Here is a 26,756-nt window from a genome sequence, read left to right as displayed (position 1 = left end):
TTCAAAAATGAGTTTGAGATCACCCTGATAATATGCATGTTGGATAATAAATTTGATGACAGGTAATTAATGCAAGAAAGAATAAAATAGTTCAACTCAGAAAAAAGGACTATGGCCAGTATTGGCTGAGGATTTAGAACAAATCTGTACCTTTTGTTATTACTGAGTTAGAATCACCGCCCGGTGGCTCTACCCAGCTGTTAATTAAGCACTTAGGCCCCACAGTCATTAACGCCTTCAGGTCCCCAGGATACGCTTGGTTGTTGCTTCACTTTACTGCTAAGCTCACTAATAGGCAATGCCTTAAAACACTGAGAATATTTAGCTTATAATATGTTTAGACTTCTATATGATTAGAAGGAAAAAGCAATTCTAATTTAGTTTCTCATTCATTTTAATTTGGGTTAGCAGATGTTCTATGAATACTGCAGTCAACTATATAATTTGCATTATGGAACAGCCTATAATAGCAATTTGTCGTTTGTTGTTGTTGTTGTTATAGTGTAGTTTTAATTTCCTCCAAAATGTTGCTATAAAAAAAGGGTACATTTTATTTTCTAATTCATAGAGAAGATCCCAAGAGCAAAATCGGGCTCATAAAATTCAAGCAATATTTTAAAATCAGTTTGTTTGAAGGGGGAATGAGGGAAATAGAGAAAGGAAGAAAAAGTAAAGCAAGGGGAAGGAAGAGAAGCAAGCTGAACAATAAAGCTCTTGGCTTGCATAGGATCCACAGTCACTGTGATGTGAGAACAGGTGGGGGTGGGTGTGGGAAGCTGTTCACCTGGTAAACTTTTCTATTTCTAGTATACCATTACTATTCAAAAACTTATAAATAGAATTTGCATATATATTTTTTATGCCTGTGTGTATATTGAGGAAGATTTTTGTACAAGCCACCACGTGGATAAATGGAAGGGAATGTACATATAAGCATTTTAGTTTTGTAATTGTATAGATTTTCCTAAATCTTATTTAGGGTTAATCAAACAATAAATGTTTATTGTTTTAAGCCTGTAAGTTTTTGGGGAATTTTTTTTATGCAGTAATAGATAATGAATATAATCTACATCGTAAGTTATCTTGATGACTAAATGAGATCAAGTGAAACAATGCATTTTATCATTATGAGTTTTGTCTACCAGAACTTTGGTCAGAAAGTTACTTCTTTTATATACTCTACACTATTCTGTTGATAAATTCAATGTTTCATGTTCTGATAACTTTTAGTTCTTGTTTTCAGTTTCACCAAATTCTCCTGTCACTAGTAAGTTAGGGGTTACAAACGTTTCTACTTTCATTTCATATTGGGAATGTGATTGGCAAAAATAGTGAATCCATAGATCTTATAATAAACATAAAATAAATTATATTGAAAAAGTATTCAACTACTCTCTGAAAACCTACATATATATGTATGTATATATGTAAATGTATATATGTGTGTATATATAATATATATATATATATATATATATATATATATATATATATATATATATGAATAGAGACCAAATAGTTTTTGGCTTATATGTTGAAAAGTTACTTTAGCAAAGCCTAGGTAGTCTCTGTAGGGGTGTAATTAAAGCATGATTACTCCTGTAATCTCCTGTATTTGGGGCTGATTCTCAAAGATCATGGGCCTTTTCAGTAACAACTTCATCTTTACATATATTTGTGGCTAATGCTTACAAGACAGTAGTTTAATCACATAAGGCCTAGATCTCAAACTCAATTCCTTTAGGGGTTGAGCAGGTCAGGAGAACAGATGGAGTGAGCTGGACATGGAGCACAAGTCCTTTCGGACCTGCAGATACTCAGCTCAGTCCAGTGTCCTCATGCACGAATTTGAATGCCAGGTTGCCGATTCTTCAAGTTTCAAGAAAAGATGGACATCTGGGGGGTTTCTTTAACTTAAAAAAAATTTTTTTGAGTGGAAACTCTCCATATTTTAGAAAACACAAATCAAATAAAATCTCTGTTGACTAGAACCATTTCTCCGGTACCAAGAGGTGAGAGAGAAGCAGAGTGTATGACCTGAATAGTAATTATTTTGTGGACAAAGCCTGTTATCTACTGGAAGTCTCAGAAGTTCATGTTTTGTGCATTTCTGGGGGTCGTATAAACCCATGCATGATTTCTGTAGAGACTAGCACCCACTCTGCAGCCTTAGACAAAGGTAGTGTTTAATGGAGTCTTCTCATCAAGGATTGTCATTCATACAGTCTAGTTAAGATTTCCAAGACATTTCCCCATACCTATAACCACTTTTGTGTGGATGCACAGTGGCCTACATTACAACAGTGTTGTTTAATCAGCTGCAAAAACAGTAAACGGAAGCCAGTGTAGAAAGGATCATCTGTCAGCTGGCTAGCACTGATTCATAACCATAAGAGCCAAGAACGCTGGGGTTCTGTCACCCCGGCTTCAGCTATGTCAGCACTTCGGAGGGTCCAAAATAAATATGCTCTACTGTAACCTTTATGCTTTCCACTTTCACAGTGTTTATTACTTTACTCAGCATGATTGCTCATATAAAATGTGAGTCTATGGTCCTTTAATCCTAATCTCAGGAATATTATAAACGCATAATTACAAAGCAGGAGATGCATTTTGAATTGTTGGAAAATGAGAGAAGATGACATGGTTAGCCTCTCCCAGATTGGGTCACGTTCTGCTATTTCTACCATATGTATTGTTCTTCTTACAGCTATTTTGGATCCTATTAATTTCTCGCTGTTGAAAAAAATAATAATACAGGATACTTTGTTTTTCTGATAGGTCTGTTGGGTAGGATTTATTACACCCTAATTTTTGGCCTGGAAAATATACTTCCCCTATTAAAATAGCAAAGAGAATGGCTCCATTAATTGTGTACATTACTAAATGTGTACAGCTTTTGTAAAACCTTACCAAGTGGCTGTATTTTCCCAGACTACTGCTGATGATAAAATGTTGAGCAAGACCCTAAATTAGTCAAGTCCGTCCAAGTGGAAGACAACTCATCACTGACAATATTTCCCTTTATATATAAGAAAAATTAACAGTTTTATCTGTTTTAGGTATATTAAGACAACGGACATTTTTCATTAGCCTGTTAATAAAAATGAACACTTTTAATATTAGCAATTCTTCAAAGAAAAGAATTAGGATATTTTATAAAAAGCAAGAATAAGCAATTTTTATACAGATTTTAATCCTCTTCATATTATATATTAACTGAGGTTGAATACCTGAAAATTGTCATATCTCTTTTGTATTATGAAAGAAAATTGTGAAGTAACATCTATCTCCAATATGACAGCTATCAACTCTGGGCAAAAGTAAAAAATTACCTGAAGGCATTGGAGACGAAAAGCCGCTAAAAACTGGGTCTACAGTTGGAAGAGGAGAATTGCATTGGGTGAGTTTCCCCATTTTTAAAGACTTTTAGCTTGAGGACAAGCCCTGGGAGGCTTAGCTAAAACTCCTATGCACAGAAATCCACAATTTTACTGGCTTGAAAAACCAGGGGACAGAGTTCAGAGGAAGCAAAACAGCGGGAAAATAAAGGGGAACTTCCTGGAAGGAGAGACCCAGAGAGAGGGAACCCCAAATTCTGCGTATAAGCTCTATCCAAATCTCTGCTTGGGCCCTGAACCACGCATGCATGGGGAAGGCTCTACGCAGCCCAGCTAAGGATAAAAACTGATGTCCACCCACTGCAGAGAAGACAAAATTCAAGTTTGGCTCCACCCAAGTAAACTTCCTGCTGGAACAATAACTACAAAAAAATAGTACTTTTCGGGAGAATGAAACCAGAATGGGATCACATGCTCCTGTCCTAAGTGCCATTGAGTTAGGATGGTGAAAGTTTACTATTTTCAGTCTCTCTGGTGGGAAGCAGACAGCCAGAAAGGAAGAAGAGGGTGGAAAAGTAGGGAGATAACCTAGAGAGTCTGTAACTCCGGGCAAAATGATAGAGACTGGTTTGGGGCAACAGAAGCATGTCTGTTGAATTAGACTAGGAACCAAATTTTACCTCACTGTCTGGTAGTGATCCCTGTTGTATACTTTAAAGCTTTTTATTGTGAAGTGTCACTCATAAACAAAACCTGGTATTCTGATCCCTACATACTCATTACTTGCCTTCAACAATTATAACCATTTTGCCAATATTGTTTTCTTCTGTATTTGAAATTTTATTTCCCCTTAACTTCTAATTTGAATAATTTCTAATGTACTTAAAAATGGAAAGAACAGTATAGAGAATACCCATATACCTAGACTTACTAATTACTAATATTTTGACATATTTGCTTTACCTCTCTCAACTATATATATATATGCATATATATATATGTATATATAAATATATATATATTTGAGAGACTACATATGTGTCTGTATATATGCTATATACTATATATAGTTCTTTTTTCTATAACATTTGAAAGTAAGTTGCAGACATGATTGTACTTTACCACTGTTCTCAGTTGACTTTTCTATAAAATAAATCACCTCATGTTTTAAAATAACCATTTATTTGTTTATGATTCTGTGGGTTGGTACTTCAAATAGGGCTTAGCTATGGTGAATTTTTCTCTGCTCTGTGAGGATTTGTCTGGGCTCAGTGATACATTTGTGATTAGTTGGCAGGTTGGCTCAGGAATAGTTGGTTCTCAGGGGCCTCATTCACATGTCTGGCAGTTGACTGGGGCCTCAGTTCTCCCCTATATGGCCTCTCCTTCTCCAGTAGGTTGGATGAGAACAGAAGCTGCAGCATCTCTTGAGGTTGAGGCTCAGAAGTCACACAGCATCAGGTCTACCATATTCTGTTGGTCGTTGCAAGCTAAAGACGAGCTGAGAGTCAAGCAATGAACCTGTCTGTCCTACAGAATCCCCGAAGGACTCACATATCAGCGATACCAGGTGTTAAGATGTGGTATTGGAAACTGAGTGATCTCCTGAAGTCAGTATTCAGAAAGATTAGACCCTCCTATGCATCCAGTGACTACTTCCAGACAGACATTCACTGGCTTATTTTCTGGAGAAAATGAACTGGAGGAGTAGGTCTTAGGCACACCATGGTTGTAGATGCAGAGGTGGAGGGCAGAACTTCTAAAATCCTTGGAATTTCCTGCCTGTAGGAATGGCTGTTATTCATAATGAACCCCCTTGAATACAACTGAATTTATACTAATGAGGTGACTTAGGTTGGGGCCCCTAGCCGGCCTTACAGGTGGCTGGTCACCAGAAAGGCCAAGTGATTAGTCCCACCCATTGACCTCCAGGGAGGGAAGCAGAGATTGGAGATTAAAACTATAAAAACCTTTGAAAGACCAGATTTGATGAGCTCCCGGGATGGTGAACAATTGAAGTGCTGGGAGAGTGGCAAGCCAAGAGAAGGCGTAGAAGCTCCCCCACCAGGCCCTGTGCATCACTTCCATCTTACTGCTCCTGAGTTGTGTCCTTTATCATAAACTGGTAAATGTAAGTCAAGGTTTCGCTGAGTTCTGTGAGCAATTCTAGTGAGTTATCAAACCTTAAGAGGGGGATTATGGGATCCCATTTATGGTTGGTCAGAAGTATGGGTGGCCCGGGTTTGGGATTGGTGTCTGAAATGGGGGGTCTTTCAGAGGACTAAGTCCTTAACATGTGGGGTCTGTGCTAATTCCAAGTACTTACTATCAAAATTGGATTGTAGGCCTCCAGCTGGTGTCCAGAGAATCCGGGAACTGATTGTTGGTGTTGGCAAACACCCCAGACATGCACACACATCCTTTTCCTATATGCTCATGACTAACATCTTATTAATTCAGACTTAGTCTTACATTTCCCCTCCTTGAAATTAGAATATTAAGTAGTTTTCATGGGTAAGTAGAAATGCAGAAAGATTTTCATTTGGTTTACTGGCAGGAACTTTTTGCCAGTGTGTCTGACTTCTGCCATCAAAATGATAATCAGCAATGCTATTATTATTCTGATTGTTGATGTGTCAGACATTTGTATTTTTCCTAATTAATAGATTTTAAGATATTAGATATTAGGATAATAGATGTCATTCCCTTTTCTTTTTTCACAATCTAGTTTTATTAATTTTTTAACTTAGCAAGAATATAACAAGGAAATCAGAAATCTATAGAAAACAGTTATAAAACTCTGAAAGTAAAATTAAATATATTTTCTAAAATTTCATTTATTACCTAAGCTTTTTGTTTTTCACATTCAAAAGATTAATTTTTCTCTTCACTTCTTTTTGATGTTTCCAAAAATGTTCTATACAGAGAATGTATTAATCACAAACAAACAAAAAAATCATATATATATTTACAAAGATGGAGCAGGGAAGAAATAAAACTCAGAAAAAGAAAAGAGATTGAAAGGAGGTACGTAAAATTGTTAATCATGGTTTTCTTAGCTGACTGGAAAGAGTAGCAATTAAACCTGAAATGTGCTTCATCTTTTCACTCACTCAAATGATATTATTTATCACCATCATATTATTACCTCCTGTTAAACACCTGGACAACCCCAATGATGTCACTGTTTAAATGACAATGACTTGGAAGGTAGTGAGATCCCAAGCCCGAGACGTGTCCTAGTAGAAACCAGAATATCACTTGTGAGGGATAATATGTGAGAGACTCAAGCATGATAGATAACAGAACTGGGTAACTTCTCAAGAGTCTTCTAAATGGTGAACACTGGCTCCCTGAAAAAACTACCAAGATATCCTGTTGATAAAACAAAGCTGAGTTTATTGCTTACAATGATAAAGGAGAAGACTACCTTGCACAGTCTTGGCAGTGTTTCAAAGTGGGGAGAGCAGAGGAAGGATGTTTATGAAACTCTTTTAGGATGTGGTTTAAGGTGAGCCTTGAAATGCAGGGTGAGACGGATGAAGGAGAGGGTCTGGGGTTTGCTGGGGTGGAGGGAGGACTTGATAAGAAATGGCAAAGTTGGGACATAATAGTTTGCAATTGGTTGATACAGTGAGGGGAGTGTTTCAAAGCAAGTCTCAGAGAGTTGATAAACTGAGTTGAGCTAACTATTGTTATTAGTTTAGTACTTTCAGGAAATTCCTAAAAGAAACAATAAAGTTATTTACAATTTTATTTTCCTGAACAAGAGTTTCTTAAGATAGTAAAGTCATTTTTTACGGACAGTCACATAGGAAAATCATAATGATGAAGACATTCTTAGTTCTCCATCCTATAGTATTGCATGGCTGCTTTCCGTCTTCGCAACTCTGGAATACTATGATTTCTCTCCAAATTGTAACGCAGTTGGGAATGGGATAAATGAAAGAAAAGAGGGCTGGTTGTCTTTTAGCTACCTGTTTTCAGACGGAATAGATTGTAAGTAGATTTCATTTTATTTATTTAAAATTTTTCGTTTGTTTTTTGTTTGTTTGTTTGTTTTTACTGTGTCCCAGGCTTCTTTATTTAAGATCAAAGTGATGAGTGATGTGGGGATTATAATCAAGAGCGTCATTGAACCTCATCTTCCCTCCAACCAGTTGCCCGAAACTCCCTGCCCCCACACCCTCTGTGTTCCCAATTCCTTAGTGAACTAAGAACTTAACCCCAAAGCCCTGGTACAATCCTCAGGGTTCTCTCCCTGGCTCTCCCCTTTCTGGCAAAGGGCAGGCACCTCAGTTTGAATGCATGGGAGAGCCCAGAGTGGCCACAGACACAGAGGGAAAGGCTTCACCCTCAGGGAAAGGGACTGAGGAGTACAGCGTAGTGAAGTGAGGGCCCGCATAGCCTGGGGTACCAAAATGGGGCCCTGGTGCCAGAGGAAAGGATACTGGTCCCCCTGAGAAAGGAGGCCCAGAAGCCTCAAAATCCTCTCGTTGAGAATAGTCACTGCTTGATCGTTTGCCCTTCTGGCGACGGTTGCAGAACCACACTCGGACCACATCCTTCTCAAGCCCCAGCTGCTGGGCGATGTGGCTGATCTGCTGCAGGGTGAGCTTCGGGCACTGCAGGAACATGCTCTCTAGGTTGCCCCTCACTCGGTTCTCGATGCTTGTCCACTTTCTCTTTCGGGCTTGCACCAGCGTCTCTGCTTTGCGTATCTCCTGCAGATTCTCGTTGTTGTCAGCTTCCTCCACCCACTTCTGCAGCAGGGGCCGCAGCTTACACATGTTCTTCAAGCTGAGCTGCAGAGCCTCGAAGCGGCAGATGGTTGTCTGGCTGAACACCTTCCCAAACAGAACCCCCAGGGTGAGCCCCATGTCGGCCTGGGTGTACCCCAGGGTGATCCTCTTCTGCTTCAGGAGCTTGGCAAACTGCTCGAGGTCTTTCTGCAGAGCTTTCATGTCCTCCTCTTCAGGGTTTTGCTTGAGTTTCTCCTTGTCCAGCTTCACCACCCCAGGCGGAGCAGCGCAGGGTTCAGGGGAGGTCCCTTCAGAGCTGCTCTCCACTCCGGCTCCTGCCTCGCCCTCGGGCTGAGGGGTCTCCAGGCCGCCTTGGGGCACCAGCCCCACTCCAACCTGAGGTCCACAGTAGGCCATCCCCCTGCAGATCTCATACGGCGGAGGGCACGAGGGAATCCCCCATACCTCTGCGCTGGGGCCAAGGCCCGGCCCAATTCCTGAGCCGCCGGGAGGGCTCTGGAAGCTCAACCAGGTTCGAGGGTCAACCCAGCCGGGCTCCGGCCCTCCTGGCCCATCGCCTCCACCACCCGGTGGGGGCGAGAAGGCAAAGTCGGAAACCAGGTGTCCTGCTATGGGGAAGGACGGCGCCCCAAACCCCCCCAACATTTTTTTATTATAAAATCAATACATGTTCAATTGGAATTTTAGCAAAATAGAAAAAAAGTTTAGAGGAGTTTTCTGCTTTAATTTTTTAATTAACTTCAAGTAATCACAGGAAGTGAAATTTTACATTTGATGACATCTTAGACTTTAGAAAAAAACAGTTTATGTAAAACTCGAGGGAAATGGGGGAAGGACATAGTTTATTATGTACATGTAGTACTTGATTACAGTTCTCCCACTAACTTCCATACATATGTGTTTATGGATTGAACTCTGTCCTCCCCAGATTCAGATGTTGAAACCTTAATTCCCGGTACCTCAGAATGCGGTACCTGTTGGAGATGGGGCCTTTGAAGAGGTGATTAAATTAAAATGGGTTTATTAGGGTGAGGCCCTAATCCAATACAACTGGTGTCCTTATAAGAAGAGGACATTTGGACACACAGAGAACACCAGAGGTGAGCACGTAGGGAGGAAAGGCCATATAAGGACACAGCAAGAAGGTGGCAGTCCCCAAACCAAGGAGACAGGCCTCGAAGAAATCAGATCTGCTAACACCTTGATCTTGGACCGGCAGCCTCCAAAACTGAAGAGAATTTCTGTTTGAGCCACAGTCTGGTTTTTTGTTACAGCAGCTCGAGTAGACTAATACAATGCGCCTACATAGTTACCTCTTTTCTCTTTCATATTGAAATGGACATTCCAGTCCAGGACTTGCCCATTTTTTGAATATGAAGGTTCCCTGCTGACCCTCCCAGAGACGTGGTCATGTTGAGAACGTGTACTCCCGATTGTGATTTCTTCCCCAACCTGCAGGTAGACAATTGCAGACAGTTTTCTTTTGAGGCTTATCAAGGAATTTCAGTGTTTTGACTGTGTTATCTATTTGGTTAAACTCTTTAGGTGAATTGAATTCTTTTTTGAAGGAAGTTAAATAGCTTCTCCTAAATGTCATCATGAGACGTTTGACAGATTGATGGTCAATATCTTAGTCAGAGTCCATCATGAACACAGATGAGTCACATCAACCTCCCGTAGCCTTGAAAAGTCTGTGATTTATTCCGAACACTCTGATTGTTTCTCCAGCCTTTTGGCAGCATTTCCTGGCATGTGACAGGCAGTCATTTTGCACTTGTATTAGTGACAATGAGAAAGACAGCTTAATTTATATGGGGTCCTTCCTTAGTTGCTAATATTTACTTCACATAGTGAACACGTTTGCAGCTCTGTCTCGGTGCTCTTTGGGTGTGCAGTGTTTGAAGACAATTTCAGAAAATTGGGACTCCGAACGTAGGTTAAAATTTAACCTTGAATATGGTTATCAATGCCAACGTCCTACTCCGCTAGATACTGACAATGTATTTTTAACTTCTCCGGTCTTACAAAACCAAAAATTTTGCTAATTTCACTTATAAAAGTGGTATTTCATCCCTTCATGGCATCTCAATTTTTACATGAGACATGAATAAAAATAGGTATCTGAGGACAAATAAATATGAAAAACCCGAGAAAAATAATAATTTAAAAGCAAACCCGAGTACAGCTGTTTCTGCCTTCCGAAAGGAGTATGGAGGGGGAGGCTGGCATAATTCATATCAGCAATTGAGTGATACATCTCTGCCTTTCTCTTCCTTCTCCTCGGAGACTGATGGGAAAAGACTGAAATTGCGAAGCTTCCGTCCATTTCTCTCTGCAGATAAAGGGCAGGATCTGGAGATGATGCCCACAGTTATTGAAGAGCAGCATTAGAGCATTTGGGGGTGCGGAAAGGTCACTGAGTTTTCAGAGCCCAGTAGTGGATGGAAAACGCAATTGCTATGCATGATAATACAAGGGAAATGGAGTTTCTTGGGGGAAATCTAGGGGGAAATGTGTCCAAAGGGGAGAAGCAGGCAGTGTGAAGTCAGAAAGGGAATAAAGAAACACAGCAGGAGGACAGAGCCTGCTGAGATAGAGGTGCTCTAGACAAAATTCCAGTTGGGATGGCCAGAAGACTTAAATAACAAAGATATCTAAAGTTCATCTTTCAGTGGTTTGTCAGGTGCCACTATTATGTCGTTCCACCCTTCATACACATCATTCCAAAAGTCCAACAAGCTGCTACATACATGCGAGAATAAATAAAAACAATTTTTCTCTGCCTGTAAAAGGAAAGAAGAATGTTCCCTCTTTCTTTCCTTTTGAAAGGATCTCTTTAGAAACAGAATGGGCCTTGAGTTTCTGTTGTAACTTTTTGGAAATTTGTGGGTAGATAAATCTTTCCAGGGTTAGATAATCCCCATCTCCTGTTTCCCCTGTGCAGAGATGTCTCCAAGCTCCATGCTTCATACTCCTTTGAAATGTCTGTACACAACTCTGGAGTTAACCTAGCAGGGTACCTTGACTATTTGTCTTTTGTCTCTCAAGGAGATAAAAGGAGTTTCATTATTCTTTCTTCTGCTTTACTTAACTAATTGTATGAAATAATTTATGACAAGCAAATGTTTGGAGCCGGAGAAGACAACGAGAAATGTAGTAGCCCCTTCTCCATGCCCCCCACCTCCAAACAGAGACACATTTTAACTCCTAGAGCTGTTCAAAGTGACTCTGGTTTTCCAGTTATGAAGTTGGAATCAATTGTATTAGGATCTTCTTACATAAATTGACATCTGGGACAAACACATAAGCTATTTAATGATTGGCCTAATGGGGATCATCCTGTATGAATTATTGATTTCTACTTTTTTTTTAAAAGGAACATTGATGTATCACTTTTCCAGGTTATGGAACATTTTTTCAAATACCAGTTTTATGACTATGATAACACTGAATGGATACAGAAAAATTTCTTTAGTAATTATCTTCTTTTTTGCTTTTACAGATATCATTTCAATGAGTAGCTCTATTTTCTTATATAACTTTTTATTTGTCAATAATTTCAAACTTACAGATAATTTGCCAGAATAGTACAAAAAAAACACTCATATAGCCTCTGCCTAGATTAATTTATCATTCTCTTTGTTGTGGATTGGGGGGGTGGGAAGGATGGACATTTTCTTTACCAATTTAGGTCAGAGTGGGGTGATGTGAACCTGGGAGTTCACTGACAATATCCAGATTCACAGGAGAACACGTAACAGTTTATACAGCAGCAGGCCTACTCATAACAGTTTATATAGCAGTTTAATAAGGGAAAAAGTTGGGGGGTAGTGGTTAAGGGCTTCTTTGGGAAAGTTGAAGATTTTACTGGGCAAATAGGCAGTCTCTTTCCTACCTGGAAATTGCCCTATAGGGGAATTTGTGGCAACTGAATTCTTACTTCCTGGGACTGAGTCTGTTTCCTCCCAAACAGGAAACTCTCTTGAAGTGGGGTTCATGGCGGCTGCATTATCAGGGGTTTCTGCTTTAGTAAGATAAGGGAAGTTCAGATTAGATGTCTTTATTTCTTTAAATCTCTTTCTCTCTCTCTCTTTCTTTCTTTGTGTACATACCATAGAATGACAAAAAAAAATGTATACACATTTAAAGAAAGGAAAAAACTGTATTAAAATTATAATACTCAATATATACCACTAACAAAAGATAAATACAAGTTACATTTGACTTCTGAAATTACAAGAGGTGCTCAAAGTGGTTACCATCAGTGTAATTTCAATAGTTTTTTCCTTTCCTAAAATGTGTATACATTTTTTTAGCACCTTCTGCGAACTTGTAATGATGTTGCTAACCTTTTTTGATATCAGAGGGATTATTCATTATGAATTTGTACCAATTAGCTAAACAGTGAACCAAGTTTACTGTTTGGAAGTGCTGAAAAGACTGTGTGAAAAAGTTAGATGAACTGAACTTTTTACCAACATTCATGGCTCTTGCGTGACGACAGTGCACCAGCTCACAGGGCACTGTCTGTGAGGGAGTTTTTAGCCAGTAAATAAATAACTGCATTGGAACATCCTCCCTACTCACCTGATCTGGTCCCCAATGATTTCTTTCTTTACCTGAAGATAAAGGAAATATTGAAAGGAAGACATTTTGATGACGTTCAGGGTAATGCAACGACAGCTCTGATGGCCATTCCAGAAAAAGAGTTCCAGAATTGCTTCGAAGGGTGGACTAGGCACTGGCTTCCCAAGGGGAGTCCTTCGAAGGTGACCGTAGTGATATTCAACAGTGAGGTATGTAGTACTTTTTGTAGGATGAGTTCGCAAACTTGATTGTCAGACCTGTGTGTGTGTGTGTGTGTGTGTGTGTGTGTGTGTGCGTGTGAGAGAGATAAGGTATATATATCTTATTTATCCATTCGTCTATCAGTGGACATTGATGTTGCTTTCATATCACGGCGATTGTAAATAATACTGCAGTGAACATAAGGGTGCATATATCTTTTTGAATTAGTTTTTTTGTTTTCTTCGGATAAATGCCCAGAACTGAAATTGCTGACTTGTTTGGTAGTTTTATTTTTAATTTTCTGAAGAACCTCCATAGTGTTTTCCATAGTGGTTGCACCAATTTACAATCCACCAACAGTGCCCGAGGGTTCCCTTTTCTCCACATCCTCGCCAACACTTGTCGTTTGTCTTTTTGATGACAGCCGTTCTGACAGGTGTAAGGTGATGTTGTTGGGGTTTTTACCTGCGTTTCCCTGATGATTAGTGAATTTGAGCACGTTTTGATGTGACTGGTTGCTATCTGCATGTCTTTTTTGGAGAAATGTTAGTTGAGGTCTTTTGCCCATTTTTGAATTGGATTGTTTGGTTTTTTGATGTTGAATTGTATAAATTCTTTATATTTTTTGGATATTAATCCATTATCAGATATATCATCTGGAAATATCTTCCCCCATTCAGTGACCTTTCCATTTTATTGATGGTTTCCTTTGCTATGCAAAAACTTTCTGGCCTAACATAGTCCCATTTTGTTTTTTATTTTGTTGCCCTTGCTAGAGGAGACACATCGAAAAATATACTTCTAACACTGATGTCAAAGAGTTTACTGCCTATGTTTTCTTCTAGTTTTATGGTTTCAGGTCTCTTACATATAAGTCTTGAATCCATTTTGAGTTTATTTTTGTATGTGGTGTAAGAAAGTGGCCCAGATTTTTCTAACACCATTTATTGAAGACTTTTCCCCATCGTATACTCTTGCCTCTTTTGTTGTAAATTAAATTGCTTATATAAGCATGAGTTTATTTCTGGCCTCTCTATTCTGTTCCATTGATCTATGTGTGTTTTTGTGCCAGCACCATATTGTTTTGATTGTTAAAGCATTGCAGTATAGTTTGAAATCAGGCAGTGAGGTCTCCAACTTCGATTTCCTTTACTTCAGCTCTGGTCTTTATTATTTTCTTCCTTCTACTAACTTTAGGCTTGTTTGTTCTTCTTTTCTAGTTCCTTTAGGTGTAAGGTTAGATTGTTTGAGATTTTTTTTTGTTTCTTAAGTTAGGCCTCTATTGCTATAAACTTCACCCTTAGAAACGCTTTGCTGAGTCTCATAGATTTTGTAGCGTTTCCATTTTCATTTGTTTCAAGGTATTTTTTGATTTCCTTTGCTTTCTTCACTGACCCATTAGTTGTTTAGTAGCATGTTGTTGAGCCTCCCATGTGTTTTTTTTTTCCAGTTTGCCTCTTATAATTGATTTCTAGTTTCATGCTATTAATGTTCAAAAGAGATGCTTGATCTGATTTCAGTCTTCTTAAATTTATTGAGACTTGTTTTGTGGCCTAACATGTGATGCTTCCTGGAGAATGTTCATGTGCACTTGAAAAGAATATGTATTCTACTGGTTTTTTTTGCATAGAATGTTCTGTATATATCTATTAAGTCTATCTAGTCTAATATGTCGCTTATGGCCAATGTTCTCTTGTTGATTTTGTCTGGATCCACATGTAAGTGGGTTTTTAAGTCCCCTACAATTATTGCACTACTGTCAATCTGTCCATTTATGTCTGTTAATATTTACTGTATGTATTTGGATGCTCCTTTGTTGGGTCCACAGATGTTTACAAGTGTCATCTCCTCTTGTTGGATTGATCCCTTTATCATTATGTCTTACCCTTGTTTCTTATTATAGTCTTGGTTTTAAAGTCTGTTTTGTCTAAGTATTGCTACCCCATCTTTTCATTTCTGTTTGCATAGATTATCTTTTTCCATCCCTTTACTTTCAGTTGTGTCTTTAGATCTGAAATGAGTCTCTTGTAGGCTGCATATGTGTGGGTCTTGTTTTGTTTGTTTGTTTGTTTGTTTGTTTTATTCGTTCAGCCATCCTATGTCTTTTGAATGGAGCTCTCAGTCCATTTACATTTAAAGTAATTGTTGATACATATGTACTTACTGTCATTTTCTTTTCATACTGGCTTTACAAATGCTTGGTCTATCTTTACTATATATTTTTACCTTTACTAGTGAGATTGTTTTTTTCTTTCATATATTTTCTTATTTCTAGATATGGCCTTTTTATTTCTGCTTAAAGAATTCCTTTTAACATTTCTTGTAATGTCGGTTTAGTGGTGATGAACGCTTTAGCTTTTGTTTGGGAAACTATCTCTCCTTCAATTCTGAATGATAACCTTACTGCGTAGAATATTCTTGGTTATAGGGTTTTTCCTTTCATGGCACTGAATATATCATGCCACTCCCTTGTGGCCTGCAAAGTTTCTGCTGAAAAATCAGCTGATAGTCTTATGGGGGTTCCCTTGTATGTAACTAGTTGTTTTTCTCTTGCTGCTTCTAAGATTCTTACTTTAACTTTTGACATTTTAATTATTATGTGCTTTAGTGTGGATCTCTTTGGGTTCATCTTGTGAGGGACTCACCTTCCTGGACTTGGATGTTTATTTCCATCGCCAGGTTAGCAGAGTTTTCAGCCATTATTTCTTCAAATAGCTTTTCTGTCCCTTTCTCTCTCTTCTTCTTCTGGGACTCCTGTGATGCTAATGTTAGTGTGCTTGATGTTGCCCCAGAGTTCCCTTATGCTATCCTCATTCTTTTTCATTCTTTTTTCATTTTGCTCTTCCAATTGCATGACTTTCACTATCCTGTCTTCCTGACAGCTGACACATTTCTTTTGCATCATCTGATCTGCTGTTGATTCCCTCTATTGTGTTTTTTTTCACTTCAGTTATATTCTTTACTTGTGATTGTTTAATTTTTACATGATTTATCTCTTTGTTGAAGTTCTCATTGCATTGACCCACTATTCTGCAGAGTTTGATGAGCATCTTTATGACTGTTACTTTGAATTCTTTATCTAGTAGACAGCTTACCTCCATTTTGTTTAGTTCTTTTTCTGGGGTTTTTGTCTTGTTTTTTGGTTGGAACATATTCTTTTGTCTCCTCATTTTGCCTGTTTGTTTTTATGTATCAGGTAGATCAGCTATGTCTCCTGGTTTTGAAAAAGTGGCCTTCTATAGAAGGTGAGGCCCAGTTGTGCAGTCACCTGTTAGTCACCAGAAGCAGGTTCTCCAGAGGTGTTCCCTGTGTGGACTAGTGTGGTCTCCTGTTGTAGCTGGGCCACAACTGCTACAGACGCACTGGTAGGCGGGGCTGGTTTCTGACTGTGAGGCCTGACCACAACTGTTGTGGGTACACTGGTGTGCAGAGCAGCCCCCCGCCCTTCCCCCGGTACAGCTGGCTGGTGGGTTTCACTGCAGCTGCTGCTGGCATGTGGGTGTGTAGGATGGGCCTCTGGTGTGGCTGGCTACAAGGTTCAACTTCAACTGTTGCAGACACACTGTGTGCACTGGTGCCGTCTAAGGCTGCCCACCAGCTGTGGCGAGGCAGGGACCACTTTGAGGAGATACCAGTGACGGCTGAGGTTGGCAGAGTAGGAACCACTTTGGAGAGGTGCCAGCTGGGGTGGGTCCTCAGGGAAATGCCACCATGGGATGAACAGTGTTAGCAAGATCAGAAATGGTGCCTGCCAGTGTCAGACCAGATAGGTGGAAGGAGAGTAAAGAAAGGAAAAGGAAAAAAATAAGGCACCCACCAGCACTTCTGTCCCTGGAGAAAGTTTGAACAGATCCCTGCCCCTCCAGCACACACGCTAAGATTAGTTAATGTATCACCTTCACTTATAACCCTGGTGCCTTTGAAAATACTGCCTCTGCACTGGGACTTGGAAAGAGTGCGACCTTGGTTTCCTACAGCCCTTTGGCTTTCCCAGATGTAAACCCTGCTGGTTTTCAAAGCCAGATGTTATGGGGTTCCTCTTCCCAGTGCAGGTCCCCCAGGCTGGGGTTTGAACCTGTTGCTTTTCCTGGGGGACCTCTGAGGTTGTGATATCCCTCCCGCTTGTGGGTCACCACACAGGGAATGGGGGGCAGGGTATGTCCTGACTAGATTGAGTCTCTGCCCCTCTTCCTGTCTCAATGTGGTTTTCTATCCTTGGTTGTAGAAAATCTGTTCTGTTGGTCTTCCGGTCATTCTTAGAGATAGCTGTTCAATGAGAGGCAGTGAGCTCAGGATCTTCTTACTTCGCCATCTTGAACCTGAAGTCAGGAGCCTGGATCTTGAACGCTTGTCTGTGAAATGTTGTTTCTTGCAGTTGTTGCACAGTCCTGGCAACAAACATGTGTCCAGATCGCTACGTCACTTGATTTGTCTTTTTATTACAGGGTGGAGGGGAGGGTCAGCCAAGAACCTAGAAAGGTAGAGGAAATTATTTTTCCTCCCCTGCACCTCCTCCTGAAATAGATAGACCTCTAACTAAACTGACCTATTCTCAGGACTAAGAGACTGGTTCAATGAGATGGAGGAATCTACCAACTGAACTCATGGACTGAAACTTCTTGGAGATTATTTTTTAAGAAAGAGCAGATATAATAGAAGCTCTAAAACAGAGTTGAATTTACCCTTTTTTAATGGAAATCTCTATTGGTAAGTGTGTTTCCCTCTCTGTACCAGGAAGACAAGGATGATTCTAAATAACAACAAACTCTTACCAATGGAGATGGTATTGACTTAAATCTGCATAACAATCTTACCCCGTTTACTGATAACCTCCTATACCTGGCCTCCCTATTCCCTAACATCTGTCTTTTGTCTTTAGCTGAAGATGGTATTTAAGTTGGTGGCTTGGACCATTTGGGGGAGTTTTACTCAGTTTTCTTAGCTATCTCCTATGTGTAAATGAGGCACATATGTTAATGAACTCCTGTTTGTTTTCCTGTTGTTAATCTGTCTTCTAACAGAACCTAGAAGGGTAGAGGGAACATTATTTTTCTTCTCCTACAGTGGGGAGACACCATAAGACCATGAAAATATTCTGCTATTGATCAAACTTGTTTTTTTTAGATTTAACATTTACTGATGACTTTTGCCTGAGCCAGTCTATACTGTTTTGAATGAAAAAATGAAGACTTTTCCAATTCAAGCATTCTTTTCGCATTTATAAGTAAGCACTTTCTTACACCTGCAGTGCATGAAATTGTACTTCTCTCTCCACCCTCATTAACATTTATTATCTTTCTAAATTTATATATTATAAATGATAATTTTTGTTTTCTAGAATGGTAGAGGGAAACTCATTAAAAGGTTTATTATTTTTTTAACTGTGTTCATTAAATAATCTTTTATTATGTCTACCTTTATCAGGAGCTTAGTGTTTTATGTATCTGCATAGGTGTTTATACATATATTAATGCTGTTAACCCATTTTCACATTTGTGACAATTATTTTTCTAGTCTGTCATTTGCATTTCAATTTTGTTTATACTTTTACCTTAGATTCAAATATTTAATTTTTATATTGAGTCAAATGTATCCATATTTTCCATTGTTATTTTTTTCCATCAAGATAATACTTAGAAAGTTTATTTTATAGATTACATAATAAATTATATAATAAATATTTTAGTGTTGGTTGTAGTCATGCTGCCCATATTAAAAGGGGCTTTTTTTTTTTTGTAGTTGTTGTTTTTGGTGGAAGAGAGAGGAGATAAGGAAGAATGACAATTAGTTCCAAAGATAATTTCATAAGAGTAACAGTTATTAATACTGGAACTTCTAATGAAAAAGATTGTATGTGTGTTTCTAAGAGCCCTTTTAGCATCAGAATCATTCACAACTTTCTCTTTGGGGTCAGGTGTAGTTGAAAGGTAATATACCAACATTATGCAAAAGATTAATTGCTGTTATTTATTTTTACAAAAGACAAAATGGGGTAAAGATGCCCTCTAGTGGAAGATTAGATCTTTTGTACAATTAAATTGAAAGAAGAGAAAATCTCTGATGCACTGTTTTATAAAATGCTTCACATATGCAGTTACAATGTGGGGCTTTTGCTTTCTTTCTGAACAACAGGATCAATAGCAGAATAAAAAAATTAATTTTCTTATATGAGAAATTATTTTCCCATTCATATATTCTTCTTGAATGGATTTTATTTATTTTAATTATTTCTGCAGTACATTATCCTATAAATAGGAAAAACCAAATTGTCATGATAAACAAAATCTCTTGGTTTTTCTTTTGGAAAAAAAAATCAATCATTCTTTATTGACAAGTAAGTCTACTCTTTCTCTTAAGTTTATACATGTAAATATTGACTTGTTCAATAGCTAATCTATTTTCAGAACTTGCTTTAATTTTATGAAAGAAATTAATATTATGAAAGAAAATGGTTTGAAAATTATCAAAAGATAAATATCTAGGAAAGAAAGACATTGACAAAAATGCTTACTTTATGACTTTCAGTGTCATTGTGCTTAGAAAAGAGAAAAAAGGATAAAGGGATTGAGTGTGTAGATCTTTTTTTTTTAATGTGTCTGTGTGGTGTATATTCTCAGAGGCTAGCCCATACATAGTCTTGCTCATAATGGAAATCAATAAACGTTATTGATTTGAGGTGAGAGAAGTTATTCCCTAACCATATAAAATAAAATCTCTTCTCTCTTGGATGAATTATTTAAAATGATTGAAATGATGGAATATCTGTAAAATGCAAAAGTCCATTGTTTCATTGATTTTAAACTGTCCTATAAGACTCACACATATAGTTTTGGTTATGACAAAAAGAATACTGAAGTACAAAGGTGAATAGATAGTCTTTTTAACAAATTACTGGGCCAATTGGATATCCATCTGGACAAGAAAATGAATCTTAGCTTCCACCTCATAGCATAAAGAAAAATCGATTCCAAGTGTATTGCAGATCTAAATGTGACAGGTAAAACAGCAAAGCTTCTTGAAGAAAACTTAGGCACCTCAAAGACAGCAAATGTTTCTCAAACTGGACACACACAACATTAACCACAAAGGAAAAGGTTGATAAATTGTACTAAATGAAAATCAAGAACTTCTCTACATAAAAAGCACCATTACGAGAGTGAAAAGACAAATCATTCACTGGGAGAAGACATTTGCAATACATATATTGAATAAAGGACTTACCAAGAATATATAAAGAAGTCCCACAAATCAGTAAGAAAAAGAACACAGTAGAGAAATGGACTAAAGACTTAATAGGGACTTTACAAAAAAATGATATTCTATTGACCAATAAACTTATGAAAGTGCATTCAACATCCCTAGTCATTGGGGCAAGTAAACTCAAATTACAATGTGACAGCGCTATAACCAGAGGTGTGCCGGTAAATGTTTGACAACTGGCTTTCCAGAGTGGGATAAAGGTGTTATGTTCATGCATCACAAATTGAGAGATAATAATAAAACATACAGTATAATATATACTTTTTGTTATAAATTCTGTATAGTCAATTGATTCTTACAGAAGACTTTTGTTAACTTTTGTTGAACTTTTGTATCCATATCTAAGGTTGTAATTCACCCATGCTTTGATAATTATTTTTAGCTTTTCACAACATTATTAACTACAAACATGACACTGAGTTTAATCTGCATTGTTAACATTTTCCCCATCTCTTTCTTAAGTCTATGTAAATCAACACAACAATCAATCAAGCCCTGATTAGTAGCATTTTCCAGTCTCCACAGTGTAAATACTCCATTGTGGTCAATTTCAAACCACCCACAGGATATTGCTGAAAAGCTGCACAGCAGCTTATTATATAGTATTTCCGCCACACAGATACAATTGATGTAAATGTCCTTCATAGCACAGATGATAGTCAAGTGTAATAAAATAACTAGGAGGAGATGAATTTGCACTTATTACCATTGTTTTAATATAATTTATGTAAGTTTATGAAATATAATCTTTAATAGTGGTTGTATTTAACAACCAGCTCTCAGTTACTGAATATTTAATTGTTGGCTCTGGAGAGCAGTGAGAACCAACTGCGGCACACTACTGAACCTACTAATGAAAAGAGCCAATACCACGTGAAGCCCTATGACCCGAAAACTCAGTTCCTAGATATATCCCCGATAGAAATGCACACATACATTCAGCAAAGACATGTGCAAGAATGTTTACTATAGTAACACTACAATAGCCCTGAACTAAAAGCAACCCCAAAATCCATCAGTAATGGAATAAACTACAGTGTATTTAATGAAAATAAACAAATTATTATTACATGTACTAATATGGATGAATCTCATAAATGTACTGTTGAGTGAAAGAAGCCAAACCCACAGATAGACATGCTGCACGTTTCCATTTATACAAAGTTCGAAAATAAGCAAAAGTAATCTACAGAAGAGTGGCTACCGCTTGGAATCAGGGTGCATCTGGGGTTTTGCTTATGTTCTTTTTCTGATTTGGCACTGTTTACACAGGTGTGTTCAGTTTGTGAAAATTCATCAAACTGTACAACTTAAGATATGTGTGCTTTTCTATAGATGTTGCATTTCAATGAAGAGTTTACTTTAAAACATTATTTTAAAACCCACTCTCTACATTAAACAAAATTAAAACTGACCTAACTGATAATTCCAAGGTCAAAGTAAATAGGCTAATTTAATTATATCTGAAGGAGTAGGGGAGTAGAAACCAGAAGGTTAAGTAATGGAATCCCATTATCTCACTAGGAGACACTGTGAAAGGACTGTTAATCCCTTGTGACTCTATCCTTTCCACTACAGAACAGCAGTATTACACAACGCAGAAAATGAAAGAAAAAAACTTACCAAATATCTGTATTAACCTTGAAAATGCTTGACCCTTTATGAAGCTAAATTATATCAGAGTAATGTATCTGAAAAAATTCTACGTAGTTCTTAAACATATGACTTTTATGATGAGTGAAATAGCCTTTTAAAAAGTTTTCAAGGACGTAATAACCTTGTTCACTTTTTCCCCTTTGGCCTGGATCCACAAAGGGAAAACAGCTGCAAGTTACTGGTAGTAAAAATGAAAAGGAAAGGATGATTCTTGGTAAAAGATATGGTAAATAGTTAAAGGAAGGCTGGAAATAGAGTGAGGGCTCCATCAGCCATAAGCTCAGTCAGAGGCAAGGAACAGCTTTCTGCTGAGTAGAAGTTAATTTTACATTATATGTTGCAGATAAAAATATTTTCCAGAGATTATTAATGCCTATAGAATTATATACCTAAACCTTCGAATTAGTATCAAATTACTTTTGAAGATTTTCTTCTTCCATATATAGCATATCAAAATATTACACACAAAAAGACTCTTGCTACACTAAGACCCTCCTTTTAGAAGGTTTACTGCTACTGCACATTTCACATTGCTTAAATTTGTATGCCTGTTTTGCCCTAAACTTTATTTTTTATGTGAGTTACTTAGCAGAACTTAGTTTAAGAATCTGTGATAGATGTAAAAGAAGAATCATGTTAGATGGATGTGATAGAAAGAGATCCGTTCTGGAAGGTCCCTGCGAGCCTTACACTTTGGTCAAGGAAGAGAACCATCACTGGGCATCAGCTTTACAATAAACGTACCCAATTCCTTTGAAAAGCAATCAGAGATCTTGGTGCTATCGTAGACATTTGGTTCTGCACACACACCAACTTGATAAATGTGAATAATGGGCTCAGATTGACTCAACAACCACAGGAAGATACCACTTGGGTAAATCAAAGAATGTTTACATATTTGAAGGTGCAGCACGAAGTCAGAGCTGGGGGAGTATGCAGGAGAGAGATCAGCTCTCATTTCATAGTAACAGAGAAGTGCTTCCACCGGAGGATCCCTCAAAAGGGCCATACCAACAGACATCCAGTTGGGGATGGCAGGTCTGAGCAAGTGAGGCTCACATCAGACCTTTCAAAGTTCCCTTCAGACCCAGTCTTACCTACAGGGAGCTAAAGCGCTCGAGGACGTGCTGGAGACACCTGCACCCTGGCCAGGTGTACCTCACCTGTCTCAGAGTCGTCTGACACACATTAGGTTTGCAGGAGTAGAGGGCATAGTACCCATACTCCTAAATAAACTCCTCATTCATTACTTAACCTCTCCAAGCTAGAACAGCTTTGGCCAGATATCGTCCTGAATACCGTGCTGTGGAGCTAGAGCAAGGATCTGGTACCCAGGTGACTCTGGGAGTCATGCGAAGGCGCCCTTGCACCAGCTCTTGGGCCTAATCTACAATGTCAGGCTTATTATGCATGTTGACAAGTAATCTTGAGAGTAAAGAAGGAGAAAATGACTGCAAAATATCTGCCCCAGCTATAGACTGTCCAATTATATATGTCGTCACTAGACATTGCAAGACAACTTTTCGACATCATTATTTTATATGTGGTTTTGTTTTATTTTGTTTATTCATTTTTGCCTTCTAAGCCTATGCACTAAGATATGAGGAGATTTGTATCTAGCTAGCCATCCTTCCTCATTTTGGGGCAGCCTTTCATCGGGTGAAACATCCATTGGCTTTGGACACGTCCTTCCTTTCAACCCCGTTTTAAATGATGGGGTGCCAAGATGTCGTGTCTCAATGAAATCCCAGCAATTTGGTTTCATCATTGGCTTAATTTATATTTTAATCAGAGAAGAATGGCTCAATGTTATACATCTCTTTCCAAAGCTTGGTCTACCTTGACTATTCTTTCATGTTGAAATGCTTAGTCACCCTGGATCATTCTGCAGAGGCAGAGAGCTGGTTTGGATCAGGAGCCAGGCTCAAACCCTGGCTTTACCACCTTCTAACTTTGTGATCTCTGTGAATTCCCATAGACCTTGAGCTTTGCTTTCCTCATCAGTAAAGTAGGATTAAATCTACCTCGTGTGTTTGCAGTGACAGTTAAGACAATGTTTATAACCTTGCCTAGAATAGTTTAACACTGAGATCTATGCTTAATAAGTATAAATTAAGTTGAAATTTGGCAGTTTTGTCATGTGGAATGTAGCATGTGCAATTGTTTATAATTGTTCATAAAATTGTTTATAATTTTTACTGACATGGACGGGTTTTATTGAAAACCCTCTAAAGCTCAGCAATAAATTAATTGCTCAGATTTTAGAGGATGACTTTGCTGTGTTTTGAATAGAAGATAAAATGCTTGCAGCTAAAAGCATTTCCTTGTATGTGAAATTAAGGCTATGACTACATGCCAAGCGACTCATGAATAAATATCACATTCTGGCCCACCACTTACCCTCTTGGAAGCTTTTTGAGAAAATTAACGAGTGTATCCAAGAATTTGTTGAACTCAAGTAAATTTTCAGTGATCTGTTTGATTGCTCACTCTGTTAGATGGATTAGCATTTATTGGAGAAGGGCCTTAGTTGACAGTGCAGCTGATGGACCAGGAAGCAGTGAGCCTGGACAATAATGCAGACAAGGAAAATCACTCCATGTAGGGATTAAGATTTTAATTGGTTTCTGAAGGCACTCATGGTCTCTATTTAGGAGCTAATTCTGAATTTTAAAGGACTACTGGAAGAGTACTGTCACAACCAATAGACCATTTAGGGCTACATTAGACCATTTAAAGCTTTCTATTTTACATTCATAAATATTAAGTGAATGCATTACCACTGCCTAAAAATGGTCTAATAAATATTTACCACGAACAGCCAGCTATCAGACTTCTTAGTGCTTCCAACTGTGCTAATTTTGTCAATGAATGTGCAAATTACTAAGCTTGTTTAGGGGTTCTGTACGTGGAAGGGGCAAAGGTGGGGCAGTAGGAGGGAGTTTTTTGAAAATTAGCAAGAAAGGAACAGGATGGTAGCAGGCTGCGTGGCCCAACTCTCCCTGATCTCTAGCGGCTGTCCAGTCTCCTCTATCTGCGCACGTATCTAGGCTCTGCTGATTATAGCTGCCTCCCCTGAACTTCGGACTTAATGATGACAAAGAAGCAGGGACTGTGGGAAGCCCTATGGTGGCCAAATAATCGCGTTCTCAGGGGAACAGGGACTTCGGTGCCAGCAGCAGTAGCTGTGTCTGAGGTGCCGGCTACGGTGTGTGTCCTGCCAGAGTGGCCTTGACTGGATGAGTCGGCTCTGCTGTGTGATTTGGGTGCTATTCCTGGCTGTACGACCCTGAGTCTGGTCCTCCACCCTCCTCTGGATTCTGGGGCCAACCAGGAGCATGTTCACAAATTCCTTTCTGCTTCATTAGCCGGAGTCAGTTTCTCTTGCTCCTCACTAAGAATACTAAGTGCTAGATAAATTAATTCTATTTTTAAAAAGCCAATGTTAGGCTGTCAAAAATTTCCATAAATTGGATTTGGTGGCGCACCAGATTGACACCTCCCTGGTAAATTATAAACTCCTTTATAAATGAAGTGGGAGAAGAGAAAATATGAACAGCATCCATACAAGTTAGGTTTCTTCATTTTTTTTCTCCTTATTATCAAAGGAACACATCATCCTATCTTTTTAAAACAGTATTTTAAACAGAGGAATAATTGTAAAGTAACTCTTTAGCAAGTTGCTACAGGTTCAAAGAAAAGGCAAGGGTCAGGGGAGCACAGGGCATACGCTTGCCTACGCCCTTGACACGCTGTGGTGCCTGTGACAAGCTGGCTGGAGAATGGGTATTTCCAAATACCTAGAACAATAGTGTCGCCTGGTGAGAAAGACAAGAAGACTTTTCCCTTTCCTTCTTTCAACACTCATGCAATCAGTAAATGTGTCTACTCTGGGCAAAACATTGTGCTGGAAATCTGGAAAAATTCAAAGAGGTAAGAGTCACCTGACTACACTTAAAGGAAACTCATTCATTCATTCATTCATTCATTCATTCATTCATTCATTCATTCATCCATTCATCTTTCAAATGTTTATTAGACTCTACTGTATTAGATCCAATGGATACAAAGGTATACAAGGTATAGCTCTGGTCCTCAGAGGCTTATGGTTAATAGGTATGATCATTTGCGTGACTAGAGGCCTATGTGACCTCACGATACACAGGAGCCTATTAGATACATTTATTTATTTACTAGGTTATTTATTTTTGGTTAACATTTAAGCATGTAAAACCAATTACCATAGCTTATGGAGTTATTTTAAAAATTGATATTCAGTGCAGTATCTTAAGTTCATAGATTTAAGCATTATTTGGTCAGAGTGTTATAATAAACTCAGATTATACAGGCAAAGGTATGTTTCCAAAGGTGTCATGTACAAGTACATTAATTAAAAGCATGCATCTAAAAGTATGACCAGGCTCTTTTTAAGATGCAGAAATGGAAAATTATACTTTTTTAAAGAAGTAAAGAAACTATCTGTACACTTTGAAAATCAAATGTCTTTTATATCAGAGATGGATGACAGCTACAGGACTGTACTCTTCAAAGCCAATTGCCTGATATTGTCACCTAAACAATAGCAATGGTATTAAAGAAACTTATACCTGCATTGTAATCACAAATCTAGCATTAGAGAAGTTCTGCAAAAAGGTAATGCAGCTGTAAGGCTTCAGAGTCCAAATAAAAAATCAGCTAGGCCCAGATTAAATTAGGGAATGTTGCAGATGAAAAATAAAGATACTAATTGGTGAGCTTAAAGATATTCTCTGCAAATCCCTGCTGTTTGCTGCTGTTCCGACAGAACAAAAACTGTTCTGCATTAACTTACCAATATATGTATTTTTGCTCCAAAATATTACCACAAGAGATATTTAACAATTTTCCTGCTAAAACAAAAAAAAGTATAATATTTTTCTTCTATCAGCACTGCATTTAAAAAACATCA

General features: G+C 38.2%; 2 protein-coding genes across 3 annotated transcripts in view; one reads left to right on the top strand and one right to left on the bottom strand.

Moving 5' to 3' along the window:
• Nucleotides 1-3,301: 3,301 nt before the first annotated feature.
• Nucleotides 3,302-26,756, top strand: part of NMD3 (NMD3 ribosome export adaptor) — a 60,472-nt gene continuing 37,017 nt past the window's right edge. Inside the window, exon 1 of one of the 2 annotated variants that reach the window (XM_033122080.1) lies at nt 3,302-3,403. The gene's annotated coding sequence lies outside the window, so the exon portion shown is untranslated. Of the gene's footprint in view, nt 3,404-12,881; nt 12,901-26,756 lie in introns of those variants that run through there. The other variant, XM_033122105.1, reaches the window with a different exon arrangement.
• Nucleotides 7,401-8,749, bottom strand: LOC117032886 (POU domain, class 5, transcription factor 1-like). The gene has a single exon (XM_033124575.1). The coding sequence runs from the start codon at nt 8,747-8,749 to the stop codon at nt 7,637-7,639; it is 1,113 nt and encodes a 370-aa protein (XP_032980466.1). The 3' UTR covers nt 7,401-7,636.

This window comes from Rhinolophus ferrumequinum, chromosome 2 (assembly GCF_004115265.2).
Source record: "Rhinolophus ferrumequinum isolate MPI-CBG mRhiFer1 chromosome 2, mRhiFer1_v1.p, whole genome shotgun sequence".
In the NCBI taxonomy this organism is placed as follows: Eukaryota; Metazoa; Chordata; class Mammalia; order Chiroptera; family Rhinolophidae; genus Rhinolophus; species Rhinolophus ferrumequinum.
The sequence above is the reverse complement of the archived record's forward strand: the minus strand, read 5'-3'. Positions and strand labels throughout refer to the sequence as shown.

What these genes read in the sequence shown, in the direction of transcription:
- LOC117032886 (XM_033124575.1), bottom strand. Translation starts at nt 8,749, where the DNA reads ATGTTGGGGGGGTTTGGGGCGCCGTCCTTCCCCATAGCAGGACACCTG.